The sequence below is a fragment of the Stenella coeruleoalba genome, assembly GCF_951394435.1.
Source record: "Stenella coeruleoalba genome assembly, chromosome: 5".
In the NCBI taxonomy this organism is placed as follows: domain Eukaryota; kingdom Metazoa; phylum Chordata; class Mammalia; order Artiodactyla; family Delphinidae; genus Stenella; species Stenella coeruleoalba.
Genome location: NC_137150.1, coordinates 139,199,585 through 139,221,084, shown reverse-complemented (window position 1 = coordinate 139,221,084; position 21,500 = coordinate 139,199,585). Strand labels below are relative to the sequence as shown.

The following is a 21,500-nucleotide window of genomic DNA, read 5'->3' as shown; positions in this document are numbered from 1 at the left end:
GTAATTAGTCCTGAGTGACTGAGGCTTAGAGGAGCGAGCCCGCGTTTGTGGATCGTGGGTGCTATATTACTCTCCATCCTCCCAGCCTACGAATTAAGTCCTATAAAAAAGGAAGAGTTACTATCCCAAACACAGTATCCATCGAACACTCTGTAGGATGGAATATAAATAATTTCCCAAGGGATTTCCAGTCTCTCCCTGCATAGAATAATGGGATTGAACTATCCAGGACCTTCTCAACCAGAGCCTTTCAAAAAATACCTTAGCGAGATCAAACTAACCAGAAAAGGTGGGAAATAACTGAATTTCTCACCTCCTTGATGCCTTACAACCACTAGCAGGTGTTTCTGTGCGGTCTTTAACCATATTAAAAAAACATTGTGAATCTAGAAATATGATTATCACAAGGTGCCTGTGGTCTCCCGGGAAGCACCACTTATTAAGCTTTGCAGAGAGGACCCAGAACTCCAGAGCTGTCCTCAATAACATGAAGTGAACCAGAATCAGTTTTCTTCCATCTCTAGAACCACATTGCTATTCATCTATTTCAAATATCACTTAAGACCACGAGGCCTATTTTTAATAGACTTTATTTTTTAGAGCAGTTTTAGGTTGACAGCAAAATTGAGTGTGAGGTACAGAGACTTCTCATATGATACCTATTTTTAAAGTAAAATAATACCATTGCAAGTAAAGATGAGAGAGAACTAATACACGTGTCTTCAGAGGTGAAGACTTAAAAAATTCCATCTACTATTCTGTTTTTTTCCCGTGGAATGAATAAGGAACTATAAGTTACTGGAAAGGGGGAATTTTTCCCATCTCTAGTGTCTGCGATTTAATTTTAAGTCAGAAAACGATGCTATCAAATTTTCTGAGTCTTTTACTTTTCTGCCAATGTATCGAAAGAAACACCAGAGGGCAGTCCTAGTTCTGTGTATTTTTCCTGCTCGTGTATCTGAATTTTTTTCCTTTGAAATGACTTCATAGTCGAATGTAGAACATGGGAAGATAAATTAGGACACAGCATACTCTGTAATTTAATCTTCTTTATGAGAGTCCCTCGGCTAACCTCCTTGCTGATGTAAATTTTCTCTCAAGATCCTTAATTCATGCCCCTTCCTTGTGAAAGTGCCTTGTTAAAAGACACAGGCTCTTTTCTCTAATATGTACGATGCATTGTCTGATTATAGGCATTTGTTTCATGGTGTTCCCTCAGGTCAGCTTAGTAAAAGTTGTCAGCATATGAAACTTTGTATGTTGCCAGACAAGAAACTGGAAATTTGTCTCAAGGCTGCTTGTCTAAAAGTGGTGCTTGGTAAACATTAATCTCACTGTGAGGGACCAGCTAATGCAGAGACATCAACCTTCCCAGTCAGAGCAAAACCTCAAGTCTGTTTGATTAAGGAATTCATCATATAATTTTTGGAACCATGGCTATTACTTTTAGTATATAATGGTTTGGATGATCAATTCATACACTATGAGAAGCAATGGAAATCCAAAGTAATGAGCTAGCCTTGTAAGGTCCCAGGTAGAAAGTAGTTAACCTGGATTTCCTCTCTAACGACCCTCCCTACTTAAAAGCAGACTGTGAAAAATGTTATATATTACATAAGCACTAGGAGGTAGAAATTGTCTGTTCTGCAAGGCTAAGCTGGTGGACATAGAAATGTGAAATTAGATAGCACAAACTTCTCATTAATGAAGAATAAAAATCAGAAGGTCTAAAAAATTATATCAGTGAGCTATGGTCCACCTCAGTTATTCCAGTTTCAGAAGATAATGTTAGCCAGTTCCTGCACAAAGTAGAGCTCAGTAGATGCTGCTGAATGAGCAAATGAGACTCATAGCAACTAACTCTCCACAGTGGAGCCCACAACTCAGAATTAAGCAAGTCTTCTAGGAAGCAAAGAAAGTAGCCTCTACCAGGTCCAGACAACATTCAAGCCAAGGTAGCAGGTGTGTGTTTGCCTCCCAACCCTCCCTAGACTGCATTCCCTAAAGCTATAGTGGGGCTGAGGACAAGACAGAGTGGCTTTAGAGAACCACAAATATTCAGGAATCTCAAGTCAAAAAAATGGTGCAATAACAGAATCAGGGAAGTAGTATCTAATGTGACCACCTGAATTTATAATGATGCTCATCATTATATTGATTTTTCCTCTCTCAGAAGTAACCATGGGCCTCCTGGTTATAAAATTCCATTGCCTCTTAGGAAGAAGTAATGCTCTTCCTATTTTAAGTTGTAGCATCACAAGCTATTATATAGTTATTTGTTTTTAAATTTGTTTTTCTTAGCTTCCATTATCCTTTTATTCTTTCTCCTTTGTTCTCCCTCTCCCTCAACACCCCACCCTTAAAGGTAGGCATTTTTCAATATTCTACCTTCTTTTCATATTCTTTACTATCTCCCTGAATAATTGAATCTATTCTCATAATTTAACCATCATCTGAAGTTAAGGGGTTCAAAATGTTTATCTCTAACCCTGACAATCTTAGAGAACCAATCAGTCCTATATTGTCAACTTCCTACTATCCATGTCTTCTTGGAGACCCCACCACATCCAACATGTCCAGAACCAAATTCATTCTTGCCCCCCTCTTCTGTTCCTGTTTCTCAACTAAGCTAATTATTACCTTTGACTAAGCTAATGATTACCTTAGACAAAGCTAAGCGTTAGATTAACTTTGACTCTTGTTCTCCCTTTCCACTCATTATCTGATTTGTTTCCAAATCATTTCTTCATTTACCCAGCAAATCTCTGTAGAGGGCTACCCTGTGCCAAGGGCTGAGCCAGAGTTGGAGGTGTATTAGTCAGGAGAAGCTGAGTTATGCTGTGTAACAAGCATGCCTAAAAATATCAGTAATTTCCACCAATAACAGCTTTATTTTTCTTTCACATTCATGTTCATTGTAAGTTGGTGGTAGCTCTGATCCATGTTATCTTCACTCCAGGAAGGACCCATATGGGTTTTATGGCAGAGGGAAAGAAATCTCTGGAGAGTCTGACATAGGCATTAAATGCTCCAGCACAAATCAATGGCTAGACTCCATCACATAGCCTCACTCAACCACAAGGGAACCAGGAATACAATCTGAACACATACCGAGAAAACAGGCAAACCAGAATGTTTGGAGAACAACTCTAATATAACCATGGGACTGCAATGACAAAGGATAGAGTGTCTTTCTTTGAGAAGTTCCTAGTTCTAGGGAGGGCAGAAAATACTAGAGATGGTCACTGCTCTGTGTGGCGTGGCAAATGACACAACAGTGGCATGGACAGCACTGGATGACACAGGAGTCAGGTAGGAGGGTGTTACTCAAATAATCAGGTCAGAGACTGTTACTTAGGACATATATACAGCCCTGGCTTGCAGGAGGGGAAGAATTGTACCTGATGAGAGGGTTTTATGACCAAGGGAAATAGCACCTGCAGAGTGACATTGTGTCATGAAGAGTCTTTCTCCACAACATCTTTCTAATCCTCTCCCTTCCTTTCACTCCCACCACCGTTGCCTTGGTTCAAGTCCTTGCTTGGGAAACCAAACTAGGGCAGAAGCCTTTCCACTACCCATATCCATTCCCTTCCACTGTCTGCATCACTGTCATAATTATTCTTCCAAATTCTTTGTCCAATCATGTCATGCCCTTGTGCAAATTTCTTGGATAACTTCTCCCTTTTTACCTAAAAAATGTTCAGAATTCTCAAGATGACCTGTGCAGCTTTCCATAACCCAGCTCCAATGGCTGTTCAGTCTCCTATTCTACTAACCTTCCTCCATCCAAAATCTAAGCCACACTGTGTCTCCTGTGTGTGTGTGCATGTGTGTGTGTATTGTGTGTGTGTATTAGGTCCTCCTCCTCCTTGTCTTTTCCCTCTCATCCTCCCATGTAATAATGTTTATTCTTAAGGCTCAACTTATTTATTCTAACATTGTTGAGCACTTGCCATATTCTAGCTGCTCTGTGTTAAGTGCTTTATGCTTATAGTTTCCAAACTTGTTTTTTCATGACTCACAATCGGAAATATATTTTATGATCACACTCCAGTACACACACACAGCAAAAGCCTTGTAAACAAAACTTCATTTACTACACATGATGCACTCTGATATTTTCTGTTATATTGGATTTTTTTCTCTTCTTTTATTTTTTAAATGATTTCCAGGCCCACTAAATTGCTTCTATGGACCACATTTTTAAAAATACTGCTTTCAACAGTTAATTCTGATGATTACCTTATGCAAGAGGGGTTGTTTTTATTCTCTTCTCTGTACTGGTGCTGACATGGAGACTGTGCAGCCTGCCGAGGACCATGCAGCTTAGCAAGGTAAAGACAGGGTCTGTAGCCCACAGGGGTCTGAGCTCAGGAACCAGGCTCTTCACCCTAACAGCCTACTGCCTTCCCCGGGGAAGCTGGCCCCATCTCGCCTCAGCATCCCCAGCACTGATTTTTAACCTCTCTTTGACGTAACCATAATCTCTTGCATCACTGTTGGAGGGGGGCATAGCTGAGCCCCCGCAGTGGCACGTCAGTTTCTTAAGTACAGGAACCACAGTTAGTTACTATTATACCTTTGGAAACCCCGGTATTATGGTGACATAGTAGATGTTCAGCAAATGCTATGTTGAATTAAATTTTATGGATGATGGCTGTGAGTCAACCAATAGAGGTTAAACTGTATAATGAAGTTTCTACTTAATAAGGCAGGAAAAGTGTGTTATATACGTTGGGATGCTTTCCATCCCCTAAGGATTTAGATAAAATGCCTGTGCTTTTGAATCACTGACATGGAAATCATTCTGCCACAGTTCCAGCTAAATGACTTATTGCTGGACCTCTTTATTCTGTAATGGCAAAGCTGTAAATTATGGAGTTGCCAAAAGTCATCCAAAGAATACACAGTCATGTTTCACATACATATACGCAATTAATCACATGTCAGCAGATCTTTTTTGGGCACCTCTGTGTGACAGGCATGCATTAGGCTCTCTATGCTCTTGAGATTAACTGAGCTCTACTCTAGCACTCAGCATCTTATCATATGACTGGGAGAAAACTAGAAAAGTTTCCTTGAGACAGACCTACAGCTAAGCATATGAAAACCAACTCTGGTTTTATAAAATTTCTGGGGAAGTATCAATATATTCTTGAGCTTCCTTAGAAATATCTCAGTATTTCATGGCCAGTTCTGATGAAATATGTTCTAAATCTGCTTTAAATTTTTTGTGCTGCAATTTACATATATTTAGTAGACTCCAACTCTTTGGGGGAGTGAGGGGAAGTACATGCTATCTTTTATAATCTAGTTCTTTAAAAAGATGAAGAACAATAATCTAGTTCTTTATCTATCCTCAATGAACCAGCCAATAACTGCTCAATATTTCTGTTAAGTCTATATTTTAATTTTTTTTAAATCATCATCTGTGGTGCTTCAGTATCATTGGGCATAAAGTGAAGCTGTCCAGTTGCTATAATAGGTCAAAATGCAGGTGACCCCTATGCTAAGGTTGGGAGAAAGCTTGGCCTTTAAAATCCTGAGCCCGATTTTGGACTTTGTTGAACAAAGGGAAGCAGAATCATTTATTCAAATGGAATTTCTGTACAGAAACAAGCCCTCAAAATCACTCTTCAAGCCCAGTCTCACAAGATTGCCTGCCCAATTTTGCAGATAAATTGCCAATACACATTCTGGCTTTGAACTGCCATTCATTCCGACTAGACAGCGGTGTAAACTTCTCCACTGCTTCCAAAGTAGCCACAGATGAAAATGCCTTTTTTTTTTTTTTTTTTTTTTGCAATACGCGGGTCTCTCACTGTTGTGGCCTCTCCCGTTGCAGAGCACAGGCTCTGGACGCGCAGGCTCAGCAGCCATGGCTCACGGGCCTAGCCGCTCCGCGGCATGTGGGATCCTCCCGGACCGGGGCACGAACCCGTGTCCCCTGCATCGGCAGGCAGACTCTCAACCACTGTGCCACCAGGGAAGCCCAAAAATGCCCTTTTGATCAACTAGCTTTTGGAGTTTTTGGAAGAGTCCAGCTTTGAAAACATATCATCTTTTTGACTTGGTCTGATACAGACATGGGGTACTATTTAAGGAAATAAATGGCTTCAGATCGTTTTCAATTAAGAATTAAGAATGGCTATTTTTTCCCCAAAACTATATATTATACCTCTATTACATTTATTACCTAGAACAGCCTTTCTCACAATTTCTTTCTTATATTGTGAGAAGTTATGTAATGCTAAACCAGTTCTTTTGTGCAAAATTTGTTGAATAGCTGATAGAAATCAAGTTAAATTAATAAAGCCTTTTTACAGAGAGATCATTTGTATGGCAGATGGTATGACAACAGGGAAAGGATAAAACAAAACTGTACTAAATGGAGGTGATTTTGTTTGAAAGAGAGTGGGAAATATAAGCATCCTGTAATGTCAGTCTGTCTATTGGGACAATGCCCTGATTCTAAACAATAGCATGGAGAAACTAGTTTCTTTCATGCCTTTTCTGCATATCAACTTTAATTCACTTGCAGAACATTATAACAATAATTTTTATATTTGGGAGACCCAAATTAAAATATTTTATATTTGGAAGTCTTTCTTAAAAGTAGCCCGTAGCCATTTATATAATAGCCAATAGAGTGATCTTGGTAAAGTACAGAGGAAACCACCAAAATTGACTAAGATAAAACAAGTAGCTTTAATATGCTATTATTTCTATGAGAGCTGGCCATCTTAGTCTATTTCATTAGGAAGATCTTTGTGCTGTATTATCTTCTTCTAGAGATGAAAATAATGAAATAAAATGTAAATCAGATCAAAATGTATTATACATAGAAATCTTAAAAGAGATAAATCTTAAATTGATCCAGCTAACTGTTTATTCTTCATGTAACTGAGGCTATTTCTCTGCCACTAAACAGAAAGATTTTATATGCTCTGAAAGAGTCATTGCCCTATAATTAAAAGAGCTATCATTTTGTTTATTCCGCTTTGGAGGTTTTTTTAATCACTGCTGTGAACATTCTATCTCTGAAATCATAGCATTCAATTTTTTTTAAATAGGATGTTAATAATTAGATGTTAAAACTTTTTCAAGTACCATATTTCTTTGATAGAATTAGTGTTTCATTAAAAACTTACTTGAAATTTTTTAAAGTGGAATTCTGTTTATATCCATCAGAAATGCTGAATAATTTGATCTGAGCAGCCTGTGACTCCATAGTCATCCTCTACACGTATTTTTCTGTTGTGGTCAAATAAATTATAGGTCATTATTAAAGTCACTAAGACAACAGACATTTCTCAGTCCATTCCAAAGAGTGGTTAGTGGGTCCTAACCATGCAACGTTCTAGCCTAGATCCCTGGGGGATAAGTGGAGGGCGGAGGGTGAGGCAAGGCCCACTCAGAGAGCTTGAAGCATCCATGGGGGAGTGATGGTAAGAACATACAAGATTATAATCCAAAGGGCACTCTAGGATTGACCCCATACTAGGACACAAAGCAAGCCTCAACATATTTAAGAGTATGGGAATTATTTCAAACATCTTTTCTGACCACACCGGCATGTAAATAGAAATCAACCACAGAAAAGAAATGAGAAAAAAACTATTACATGGAGACTAATCCAAAGGGCAATAATGATAAGGACCCTAAGGGACATATAAACAAAGGGAAAATATAACACCTGATTGAGGGGATTAAAGAAGGCTTTACAAGTTCATCTGTTCAGCTAAATAGTGTAAGAGATTTGAAAATGGATTCAGCCACTATTGGGTAAACATCCAGTTTTATAGAAATTACTAAAGAGCATTTAAAGTAGCTCATTGTGGCTAATTTTATCTTATTTACTGGTTAAAAAGTATCTTAGACATGAAAGGAAAAACAATACACCAGCATCCCAAGACAAGAATAATTCTGGAGTGAAAGTAGGACTGGAAGATGCTGTTCCTCGCCTTTTCATGGGGTGATATTAAAGCACTAGGATAAGACTAACCTAAGCAACCTTCACATCATTTTGAGGAGGATACTACTGAGTTCCTCAGAAATGCATGACTCCACCCCCCAGACCTAAAGCCATAACACAGGAAGGCAGAACACTGGAAATGTGAGCTCTCTGGCTTGAGTGTCGAAAGGTGAATATCGTTAGCTGTATTTTCCACTCTGGGTACAATTTTAGGGAGGCAAGCATGTCAGAAGCCTTGTAAAAACTTGCTATAAATTTTTTTTAAAACAAATGCATGAAGTTCCCATTTATTTTCCTAGGCATTTTACAAATGTGAATTCATGTCCTTGGCTATGACAGGGATAGTTTTAGGAAGGGAATTCAAATGATTTTATTTCTAGATTTTAGTAGGAATCTGTCAGTTGCCTTATTTTAATTTTTCCTCCATTTGCCAAACCATGGTTTTAGCTCCTTCCTTGACGAGCAAACTTACCTTATAATCTATACAATGGAATTGAATTCAATAAATGTCTATGAATTCAAACTCAGCAACAATTTATGAGCTTTTATTATTACTAGGCATTGTATTAAGAGCATCTGCACAGCCCAAAGGAAAGATCTGTAGTCCAGCGAGCTTGTATGACTGGCCCCAGATGTCCTGTACCTGTTGTCAAGCCTCATCGTACACATATTTCTAATCACATCAGCCTCCACACTTCCAGTGCAATGGTGTTGGCATAATACCCCAACTACCTCCCAGAGCAAAAACCCATGAACATTTTATTTGAAGTACGATATTTAGCTCAATAGATAAACTACTTACACATTTTATAATTTAAGTGTGTGTCTTGAAAGAATACCGAAGTCTTCCCTCAAGAAAACTATGGACTGTCCCTGTTCCGTGACACCAGCTAAAGAGAACAACCCTGTTCTTCTTATTCAACAATCTCTGATGGACCAAGAAATACATAACTCGGCTGCCACTTGGAGAATTGCAACTGAGAGTGATTAATTAATAATCAATGTCAGTTAACTCTGGATTCTGATAGAATCAGCATGTTTAAATACTTTTTAGATGAGAAAGAACAAACTTTTCTCAAATGGCTAACAGGAATTTATGATGGGCGCAGAACATTGGCCACCCCAATCCACAAATGCCCTGTCTGCTCCATCATGCTGGCACTGACCAGAATTAGAAATGAGCTATGGGGCAGAATTTCCCATCAAGAACCAAGCATACACAAGTCATATACCTGGCATCAGAGCTTTCTTCATGTTGCTTGGTTTTGTATTCCCACAGGTCATGAAGTAACACAAGCCTTCCCTTAAAACAAAGGTTTAGCCCAACTATAGTAATCCATTCAAGGTTAATTCATATTGTAGGAATAATAAAATCTTCTGGAATGGCTAATATCTCTATCCTGACTCTGAAAATGATGAGACTAGAGAGTTAAAGATCTACTAGAAAAAAATTAAATATTTAGATATTTAAATATAGAGAAAAGTGTCTTTCTCCCCCTCCCCATAAATTTCTCCTTTTGACAAATTTGATTCATTCATCCCTGAGAAACTACACTGGGAGTTTGTGTTTCTTTATGCTACCATTTCCTATCTTGTTGCCCTTAGAGTGTAGCTCTGCTTTGTTATTTTCTATTCTATTTTCCATTCTATCCCTCCATGCTCATTTAATGCTTCAAAGTCTTTGAAGGATCAGCCTAGCTGAAGTATCAGGAAAAATCCAGAAGTAAAATCAATCCCTCTCACTGAGCATTCCCAGTATTTGGGAGGTAATATCATACAATGGAATGCAGGTAGAAATTGGCAAGTCAGTTTAAACATGATTCAATCCTTGTGTTGGAAAATCTGGTATCCAATAAGAAGAAAATTAAGGAAATGTAAATATAATCAATGCTATTATACATCATATAAAATTTTAAGGAAAATGTCCCATAAGGAAGTAATACTCATCCTCCCTCTTTCCCAGAACAAACATGTTTGGCTGAGCATTGAGAAGGGTTTAAACAAATAGATTTGCTTCACTACCCTGAATGGGTTTCTGATTAACATTTTCCCCATTAACTCTTTTTCTCTTACCTGTTGCCACCTCTTGAACTTGTTAGCAATGGTTGAATTTTGCACCATCTATGGATAAGTAATGCTGTTTAAAACAAATATTATATAATTTTCAGTACCCCCCTCTATTAGAGACATCTCATACCTGCGGGCATCCCTCTGGAGACAGCTAGCCTTGCTCTCCCTCACAGTGTCCACGTGTGAGCATCCTTAACCAAGCACCTGCAAGTGACAGCTAGTCCTAGCACAGCCTTCTCTGCTTTTGTGAGCAGGGCTAGCCTTTAACCTTCTCACATGTGACTCACCTATCTCCACGGTGAGTTCAAAGGCCCCTACCGCCCATAGGTGGGAATGTACACAGACATCTCTCAACAAAAATCTCCTATTCTTGACTCAGCTTCTTACGGGACCCAGAGATAAGTGACGGTCAGAACATTAGAATCAGAAATCCCTGCATAGGTGGTCTCACATTTTTGTAAGGAAAGAAAGTACTGGCATCTTTGGGACTATTCTCACCTCTTAAGGACACTGCTAAAACTTCATGATAACAGGAAAAGTCACATTTAATATCCAGTTACATATATAACAAAGAAAACGAATCAACTCTTCAATTATTTAAATTGTTCAGTCAATTTTCTGCTTGCCCTGCTACTGAGACCAAAAAACTGGTGCCCAATTTTATGGCAGTCATCAGGGGAGCATAGTGGCAGCACCAGTGCAACCAATTTTCCCAAATAACCAGTAGGAACCCCTGAATAGCTTGACTCTAATTTTCTATCCTAATCCTTAGAGAAAGGTCATTCCAACTGGGGGAAGTTTTTATAAATAAACCTCTTTTACTTCAACTTTTGGTTAGTCTTCTCTGTAAATGGTGAAACAGATATCGTTGCATAAGAAATCATAGTTTTATCATTGATTTTAGCTATGCTTCAGGTAATTTTCAGGTATGTTTCAGGTAAAACCTAACTAAATAAGGGCCAATTGTAGCTTATAGACAGGATAGTGATTGAGCTTTAACTAAGGACTCTGCACTCTTCATGGAAAATTTTGTAAATATATTTTAAAGCTCTGTTGAAGCTGAATGTTCAGTAAGCGCAATTGTTATAATTTGCACATCATAAGCTTTGTAAAATTAATTTGGCAACAACATTGCCTTCGAACATTACAGAACACAAGTACACATAGTCTTGGGATTGTCTTCTTGGTTTTCCAGGAAACAAGTCAAATTCCCTCTGAACTTCTAGAGAAATTAATGTTCCCCGTGATTTTCTATCACGGAGTCAGGCTGGTATGCCTAAGGGGATGGGGGTTGGGTGGCTAAAGTGGGGCAAGTGGAGTACAGATGCACAGATGCACCCTAGCACGTATGCACATCTGAGCACTCTGTGCAAGAGTCCCATAGTCTCCCTTTAATCATCTGCACTAGGTATCTGTATGTTAAATAGTTGACAATGGGAAATTCTCTGACATTATTTTTTTGTTGAGAGAGCATAGGTTTTATGACAATTAGGAGGTATATTAACACTTGTGTCCCCTGTTTAATTGCAGAGCTGGGGCTGCAGCTTATGCAGCCTCGTGACCTACATAAGGTTTACTTTACAGCTCACAAGGGTAAAAGTAAGCTCTTCACGTGTTTGATTGCTTGCAATTGGCAGCATGGGGTGTGAGGAAGCAGCATTGGACTTGAATCAGAAGCCCTGAGCTTGAGTCTCTGCTCACCCTTGTCTGGCACAGTGACCTCAGTGAGTCACTTACTCTGGACTTCAGTTTCCCTACAATATGGATAGGCTGAGAATTTTCCAGATCTTTAAGTTCTAGTTCCTTTTGGGCTACCAATTCCTTCTTCAATTTATGTCTCTCTTCTCAACTTTACTACCACTGTCAGTAGGAACCAACACTTTGTTAAGAAATCTCCTCTGCTAAACATCCAATTTCATCACTTGCAGGTTCTACCTTCCACAAAATACTAGAACATGACCACAATTCAGCCAGGTTCTTTGCCACTTTGTAACAAGGATTGCCTCTTCTCCGTTGTCCAATAACATGTTCCTGATTTCCACCTGAGACCTCACTAAAATGGCCTTTACCATCCGCATTTCTACCAGCATTCTGCTCATTATTATTTGCGTATTCTCTAAGAAGACTGAGACTTTTCCCTCAGCTCTCCTCTTTTCTTTCTGAGCTCTCACCAGAATCACCTTTGGTGAACACCTCATGGCAATCTCAGCTTGTTCTATCACCAGCCTCAAAACTCCTCCAGCCTCTACCCATTTCAAAGCCACTTCCACAGTTTTAGGTATTTATTACAGCAGCACCCCGTTTCTCAGTACTAATTTCTATGTTTGTCTGCCTGGACTGCTATTTTGTTATTAAGTTCATAGATGTTTAGGATTGTTGTGTCCTCTTGATGAATTGGTTCCTTTATCATTATAAAATTACTTTCTTTATCAGTGGTAATATTCTCTACCCATAAATCTACTTTGTCTGATACTAATATAGCCATTGCAACTTTCTTTTGATTGGTGTTAGCCTGGGATAGATTTTCTGTCCTTTTATTTTTGACCTACTTGTATTTTTATATTTGAAAAGCATTTTTTGTTGGCAGCATATAGTTAGGTATTACTTTTATATCCAGTCTCAAAATCTCTGCTTTTAATTAGGATTTTAGATCATTTACACTTAAAATAATTATAGGTATATCGACGTAGGTTTAAATCTATAATCTTGCTACTTTTTTATTGTCCTATTTGTTTCCTCCTTACTCCTTTTTAGACTTCTTTGGATCAACTGAATATTTTTTATAATTCTATTTTATTTTCTGTTGTCTCATTAGTTTTATTTTACTCTTATTTTGTAACTTTAGTGGTTTCTTTGGGATTAATGCATATCCCTTTTCATTCTACATTCAAGTGATATTATGTACTTCACGTACAGTTTGAGAGCCTTACAATACCATGCTTCCATTTTTTTTTCCCTTCCTAACATTTGTGCAATTGTTTTCATACATTTTACTTTTATATATTTTATGGACCCCACACTACATTTTTATTATCTTTTAATTATGAATTATCTTTTAATGAGATGTAAATAATAAAAGATCATATGTATTTATTTACATTGTTACCATTTCTGGTATGTTACATTCCTTTGTGTAAGCTTATAGTTCTACCTGGTATCATTTTTCTTCTGCCTGAAGAACTTTCTTTAACATTTCTTGTAGTGTGGCTCTGCCGATGATTAATTCTTTCAGCTTTTTCTATATTTGAAAAAGTCTTTTAATCTCTTTCATTTTAAAATATGTTTGTTGAATATAGAATTCTAGGTTGACTTTTTTCTTTCAAAACTTTGACACTGTTGTTCCACTGTCTTCCTACTTGGTGTCTTAGTCAGCGTGGGCTGTTATGACAAAAATGCCATAGATTGGGTGCTTTTAAGCAACAGAGGCTTATTTCTCACAGTTCTGAAGGCTAGAAATCTGAGATTATGGTACCATCATGGTAGGTAAGAGCCCTCTTCCCGGTTGCAGATTCCTCATTGTATCCTTACATGGCAGAAGGGGGCAAGGGAGGTCTCTTGGGCCTCTTTTATAAGGGCGCTGATCCCATGGGTGCCCTTCACCTCCCAAAAGCCACACCTTGGGAGTGTGGTTTCAGTATATGAATTTAGGGGGGACATTCAGACTATAGCACTTGGATTGTTTTTGACAAGAAGTCTGTGACATCTTTATTTTTGTGCCTGCATATATAATATGTCTTTTCTCTGGCTACTTTTAAGATTTTCTCCCTATCACTGGTTTTGAGCAATTTGATTATGACGTGCTTTGGTGTGGTTTTCTTCATATTTTTGTGGCTGGGTTTTATTGAGATTTTTGGTTTTCTGGGTTTATAGTTTTCATCAAATGTGGAAAATTTTCAGCCACTATTTCTTCAAATGTTTTTTCTATCCTGCCTCTTTTAGTGATTCCAATTACACGTATGTTAAGCTGCTTGATGTTGTTCCATAGCTCACGAATGCTGTGTTAAATTTTGTATTCTCTTTTATCTCTGTGTTCCACCTATTAATATATCTTCAAGTTCACTAACCTTTTTTTTTTCCTGCAAGATCTCATCTGCTAATAATCTAATCCAGTGTATTTTTCATCTCACATATTGTAATTTCATCTCAAGTTTGACTTGGGTCTTTTTATATCATTCATGTATCTATTTAGATTTTTTAATATCTGGTTATAATACAATTATAATAACAGTTTTAATGCCCTTGTCTGCTAAATCTAATATCTGTGTCAATTATGGGTCAATTTTTTTTTTTTTTTTTTTGTGGTACGTGGGCCTCTCACTGTTGTGGCCTCTCCCATTGTGGAGCACAGGCTCCAGACGTGCAGGCTCAGCAGCCATGGCTCACGGGCCCAACCACTCCGCAGCATGTGGGATCTTCCTGGACCAGGGCACGAACCCACGTCCCCTGCATCGGCAGGCGGACTCTCAACCACTGGGCCACCAGGGAAGCCCTATGGGTCAATTTTGATTGATTAAATTTTATTTTTTTCACGAGTCCTTTTTTCTTATTTGTTTCTTTGCATTTCTGGATTTTTTTTTTTTTTGCCTCTGAGTCATTGTGGGATTTATTATTATTATTATTATTATTATTCAAACAGAAATTCACAAAAATTATAATCATCCTTGTGGAATTTTTTATAGCAGCTTTTTAAAAATTTATTTTATTGAAGTATAGTTGATTTAAAGTGTTGTGTTTGCTGGGTCATATGGTAGTACAGAGTGAAGTAAGTCAGAAAGAGAAAAACAAATACCATATGCTAACATATATATGGAATCTAAAAACAAAAAAGGTTCTGAAGAACCTAGGGGCAGGGAGGAATAAAGACACAGACATAGACAATGGACTTGAGGACACGGGGATGGGGGGAAGGGGGGGAAGGGTAAGCTGGGACAAAGTGAGAGAGTGGCATGGACATACATACACTACCAAATGTAAAAGAGATAGCTAGTGGGAAGCAGCCACATAGCACAGGGAGATCAGCTCGGTGCTTTGTGTCCACCTAGAGGGGTGGGACAGGAAGGGTGGGAGGGAGAAGCAAGAGGGAGGGGATATGGGGATATATGTATACGTATAGCTGATTCATTTTGTTATACAACAGGAACTAACACAACAGTGTAAAGCAATTATACTCCAATAAAGATGTTAAAAAAGATGTTAATTTCTGCTGTACAGCAAAGTGATTCAGTTATACATATATATATTATTTTTCATATTCTTTTCCATTATGGTTTATCACAGGATATTGAATATAGTTCCCTTTTTGTTTATCCGTTCTATATATACTAGTTTGCATCTGCTAATCCCCAACTCCCAATCCATCCCTCCCTCACGCCCCTCTCCCTTGGCAACCACCAAATCTGTTCTCTATGTCTGTGAGTCTGTTTCATAGATAAGTTCACATGTGTCCTATTTTTAGATTCCACATATGATATCAATCATATGGTATTTGTCTTTCTCTTTCTGACTTACTTCACTTAGTATGATAATCTCTAGCTCCATCCATTATAATAGCTTTTATGAGTTATAATTCACATACCATGAAATTCATGCTTTGAGAGTATACAATTCAGTGGCTTTTAGAATATTCAGAGAGTTGCACGATCCCCATCATTATCTAATTTTAGAACATTCATAATCCCCCCCAGAAAAACCCATACCCAATAGCAATCTATCCCCGGTCCTCCTCTCTCCCACCCTGCCCCTGGCAACCACTAATCTACTTTCTGTCTCTGGGGATTTGCCTATTCTGGACATTTCATACAAGGTAACCATAAGTGTATAGTTTCTTGTGATTGGCTTCCTTCACTTAGTATAATGTTTTCAAGACCCATCCAAGTTAAGCATGTATTGGTACTTCATTTTTTCTATTGCTGAATAATCCTCCATTGTTTGGATGCAAAACATTTTATCTGTTCACAAGTTGCTAGATAGTTGGGTTATTCATATCTAGAAAATTTTTATTGAATGCCAAACATTGTGACTTTTACCTTACAGGGTACTGGATATTTTTATTCCTGTAAAAATTTTGACTTTTATTCTTAGATGCAGTTCAGTTCCTTGATGACAGTTTGATCTTTATGAATCTTGCGTTTAATATTTGTTAGGCGATACCAGTATGGTGTTCAGTCTAGGGCTAATTATTCCCCACCACCAAGGTAAGACCCTTAGCACTATGTCCAATGGTTCCATGGATCTCGAGCGCTTCCAGTCTGGCTGGTGGGAGCAGGCACTATTCCCAGCCCTGCGTGAAAGCTGAGCACCGGGACGTCCAATCCTTTCAGGTGGTTCTTTCCCTGGCCTCAGATAGTTTCTCCTCATGCACACATCTGCTCAGCTGAAGACCCAGTGGGACTCTCTTCAGATTCTCCATGTAGCTGTCTTCCCGGTGCTCTGTCTTGGGGACTCCAGCCCCCTTCCAGGCTCTCAGCTCTGTCTCCTTGACTCAGGGAGGCTGCTGGACTCTTCCTGGGTTCCCTTCTCTGTGCCATGGCCTGGCAACTCTCACAAAAATGTAGCAACCCTGCAACTGTTGGCCTCACCTCATTTATTTCCCATATTTCAGGGAGATGATCACTCTCCTTCATTACCTGATGTGCAATGCCTTTAAGTTGTTTCCTATATTTTGTGTGTTCTTTGGTTGTCTCAGGTAGAATGGTCCATCTGGTTCTTGTTATTCCACCCCAGCACAAAACAGCCGTGCCGTGACCCATAATGTAAAGGGTTAAATTACTCATTGGTGGCTGTCATAGCTGCCGCATAGACAAATTCAGACTATGTAGATATTGCAGATCCAGCCTTTTAGAGAGGGATGAGAGGTGGCTTTTGTTTCTTATAACAGATAATGTGTTAATAAGCATTCCTTTAGGAGATCCATTTGTGCCATTGGCCTCCTTGAATGTGGGAACATTTATGTCTCCTCTCACAGGTGATCAGCGAGTTTGAAGCCTCTCCTGACTCATTTTCCTACAGAATTCCTAACCTGAGTCGGAATCGGCAGTACAGCGTCTGGGTGGTGGCCGTGACCTCAGCCGGGAGAGGCAACAGCAGTGAAATCATCACAGTGGAGCCAGTAGCTAAAGGTATGCCACCCATTATGGTAAGGGCCTCATTGCCTGCGACTGTTCGACTGGTTTTAAGTCACTATTCTCTCTGAAATAAAGCTTAAAATGCCCTAAAGATCAAGTAAACCAGAATACCATGTGTTATCACATTTCAGCCCAAGAAATAGATTTGCTGCTAGCTGGCACTGGGCTTTTGTGCAAATCAGGAAAGCATCCTCCTAAGGATGAGTGGCTTTACAACTTCCAGTGCCTTGAGGGAAATTAGGAGAAAGAGCCCCCATTCACCCCTTTGGGTAGGTGAAAATCACTGCATAACAGCTTCCCAAGCAAGTTCTAGTATCTTCAAAATCAGGTCTGGTGCTTCTTAAAGAGAAATGTCTATTTTTTGGTCTATGGAATTTAGAGACCTATGAATGTAAGACAATCATTAGTTCTTCTTCTATTGATGGAATGTTGTATACAAAGACCTTAAGGAACAAAAGGAAGTTTGCTTTAGGAAGAAAAAGTTCCTAAAAGTGAATATAATATCTTCACGTTGAAATGTTAAATCTGGCCCTAAAAAGCACGTATAGACACAGAATTATTCCACTTATTCTACTTCTGGTCATTGCTACCATGTGGCGGTTAGAGTCCCCCTAAATTCGCCCTTGTCATGAATAAATGCATTTACCTCACAATTCCAGGCCGATAGGAGTTGTCCCGGGTTTGGGAATACGCCACATTGGCAGTTTATTACTCATAAGGTTTCTACGTGCCTGAAAGAGAAAATAAACATTCCAAGATTCCAACTTGCCCTCTAAGAGTGCTTGATAACATGCTGGTAATGTGACAGCTAAGAAAGAGGCAGAATAAAGTGGTGAAGGAAAAAGAGAGTGGTGTCACATTTTGAACATACGTTCAAATAGGAAATAAGTGTATTGTTGGTGAGGAATATAAATGGTGGATTTTTTTTGTCTCTTGTACTGTTTGATCATAATATCCAGCTACCCCCAACATACACTTTCTAACGCTTAGAAAACAGTGATTATCAAAGGGCATCAGGACTGTGGGATTTAAAACAAAGAAATGCAACATATGATGTAGGGTTAGAGATAGCCTCAGCTCTTCTGTACTCTTGTTCATTCAATGTTACGTCTCCAGACCCAGCCAGGAATGGCTTGGCTAAGGTAGAGGGCAAACAACTGGAAAGTGGCTACTTCCACGGGAATAGGACTTGTCTGGGGATATCGGGTGCCACTTGGTCATTTAATAAATCATTTTGAGCGCTTAGTGTATGTCAGGCATTATGCTAGCAGTACAGGGGTGATTTTGTCAAGGGAGCCTGACTGCTGTAGCAAAAAATCCTGTAAGTGTCAGTGACTTAACCTGATAACCCAGACCAAAACAGATGTTTCTGGACTGGGTGGCTTTCCTGGGTGGCTCATTCCACATGGTGACTCAGGGATCCTGGCCTCTTCCACCTTGTGATTTGAGATCCTGGGTCCTTTATTTCCAGCCATGTAGATGGAGAAAGAGAGCATGGAGTCTCATAAAGAGGGTTTTCACCAGCCAGATGTGGACGTGTTTACTTCATTTTTACCCATATTCCATTGTATAGAATGAAACATGGGTCGCACCTAATTTCAGAGCAGAGCTTGGAGATGAAGCCAGGCTGAATGTCCAGAATGAAAAGGAAACAGGGTGCGGTGAGCACACAGGAGTCTCTTCTAAGGAGTATATACAACACACGTGTTTACTCTCTGCCCTCTTGGAGCTCAAAATCGGGTGGGGACACAGTAAACAGAGCATCACAAAGATACATGTGTAATTGCAAACGTCAATAAATGCTTTAGAGAACCCACTTTGGAACAGACCCCACTTAGAGCCTTGGCCACCCAAGGACAAGTAAATGCAGTTACGTGGCAAGGGAAGAAGATGCGTCCCAGTGTTCAAAGGCCTCCAGTCTAGGAAGAGTTACGTGTGTCGGAGGTCTGGATGCTGGACCCGTGGGTCTGGGGAGGGGGCAGTGGTCTCAGGAGAGCCAGGGGGAAGGCAAAGGCCTGGCAGGGCTGGGCCTTCAAGGCTGTGTTAAGGATTTCAGACTCGACTCTAAGCAAAATGGAAAGACACTGTGGAGTCTGAGCCAGAGGAGGGACGTGATCCTATCTTTGTGTGTGCACGTGGATTAAGATGTCTTCTTAGAACAGCTTTAGGTTTACGGAGAAATTGTGATGCTAGTAAATAGAGTTGTGCACTTCACGTCAGGTTTCTCCATCGCTGACATCTTCCATCAGTAGGTGTACTCGTGACAACTAATGGCAGGTGTGTTTGAAGACCATGCTGATGTCTATATCCTGAGTGGATCACAGGGAGGTAAAGGTGGGAAACACAGGAGGCCAGACAGGAGCCCGAGCAGCCAGGCAGTGTGGCCTGGGCTAGCGTGGTAGCAGAGGGGCCTGAAAGGTGTGTCCTGGGTGTAGAAGTGATGGGACTCAGTGGACGATATGCGGGGGACAGGGGGAGAGCCGGAACGAACAAGCAAATCTAGCGCGCGTTGTTGTAGGTGGTGGTGTCATGTACTGGAGAGGATGACCGTGGAGGAAGGGGTTTGTGAGGCAGGTGAAAGGATATGGGGACATTTTGGACACATCCAGTCTGATGTGACTGAGAGCCATCCACTGGAGATCCTGTGCCATTGGGCGAGTCCTGACTCTTCAGAGACATCTGGCAGGAGGCAGAGAAGGAGTGGGGTTGGCACCCAGGCACCCCTCACACCTGGGCTGGGGAGAGCCCACCTGGACCGCAGAGGGAGGCGCAGAGTCAGGTCCAGGGGTAGCTGGAAGCACATGTCGGCTTGCACTGGGGAGGGAGAGGCCCGGGAGCTGGCAAAGAAGAGGGTGTCAGGCCAGACAGGCAGGGGCAGGACCAGGAGGGCGACGTCGGGAATTCGGCAGAGATGCTGCTGCCGGGAGACCAAGGGAAGCAAGACTGGCAGTGCCCTTGGGTCTGGCCACGCAGGAGACCTCAGGGACCTTCCAGAGAGCATTTGTGGTGGGGTTCAAGGACCGGGTGACAGGAGAAAGTGGATGGTAGGTGGGGCAGCAGAGGGACTGAGCAGAACATTCTCTAAACGTATATCACCAGGAAGAAGTGACAGGAAGGAGAAGTGGGAGCGAGGGCAGGGTCTCACCCCAGGCAAGACTCTGGTTTCTGAGGTTTACCGTGTCAGCTGCAGAGCACGCCGTGTGGCCGTGGGAAGACTCCATGGACAGGGAGGGGTGGGTAATACAAGATAAGGAGCCGACGGCCGCGGGATGAGCTTTGGAGAAGGAAACACAAGGGGGTTTCGAGATCCAGGGGCAGGAAATGCGAAGCTCCCGGCTGGGGTCTTCCAGTTTCTGTATCAAGTATCAGGCAGTTTGGGGCTGTGAAGGAAGGACCAGAAGTTTGAGAAAAGAAGGGACAACAGGAAGTCATCATTGCAGAGAGGCAGGAGGAAACTTACTAACGAAACTGGCACTGGCTGGGAGAGTGGAGAGGCCAGGTGAGGTTGGTGACTGTAAATCGATGGGGGTTCCCAGGTTCCCGGGTACGTGGATTTCTCCAGAAATGTTCAGCTTCTCATGCTTAAATGGGGTTCACCCAGAGTTAGGGTTGATCTCCATGGGTTTTCCAGAAAGGGGCTGAGCTAGGGAACACCTCCGGGGTGGAGCAGACGTCCGGCTGGCAGGCACCACCCAGGAGCCCCAGACCCTGGCAAACCATAAACCATAACGGCCGAAAGGTCCAAGCTGGACAGACGGGGCCACCCGCAGGCTGAGGAAGCTGGTGCCGCTTGTTTTGCAGTTGTCGGAAGATAAAGGCAGGCCGGCAGCAGTGGCAGATCTGGGGGGTCCAAAAATCCAGGGTGAAGTTCAGGAAGAGGGGCTGCTGCTTTGATGCAGGGAGCAGCAGAATGAAACCACACACCCAGTCCTGGGGGAACGGCATCCTGGGAAGGAGCCCAGGGCCGGGGCTGGGGCGTGGGGGGCAGACCCAGAGCACATGGCCCGTGGCTGGAGCAGCACAGGAGCTGGGAGGGGTGTCCAGGTTGCTAGTGGGCTACGGTTTCTCATCAGAATCACCTGAGGTGCTTGTTCAAAGACAGACCCCCGGAGCCCACCCAAGATCTGCCGCATCACAGAGCATCACAGGCAAAGATGCTAGGTAATTCTCTCGCCCGCTCCAGTCTGCTTAGTCTTAGAATTTCAGAGTAGGATCCTGTGAATTCCAGCTTCCACAAACGGACATTAATTCTAGAAAGCGGCTGTGCTGGGCTTGAAGATGAAGTGGTTTTAGCCAGTGTTTTTCAAAAGCCTAGTGGAAAACCACTC

General features: G+C 41.0%; 1 protein-coding gene across 2 annotated transcripts in view; it reads left to right on the top strand.

The window, feature by feature from the left end:
* Positions 1–21,500, top strand: part of DSCAM (DS cell adhesion molecule) — a gene marked incomplete at both ends in the record, with an annotated part of 750,319 nt that overhangs the window by 665,246 nt on the left and 63,573 nt on the right. For both annotated transcript variants that reach the window (XM_079923135.1, XM_079923136.1), the window contains one exon: positions 17,013–17,166. In XM_079923135.1, the coding sequence (XP_079779261.1) occupies positions 17,013–17,166 (154 nt within the window). The remainder of the gene's footprint in view (positions 1–17,012; positions 17,167–21,500) is intronic.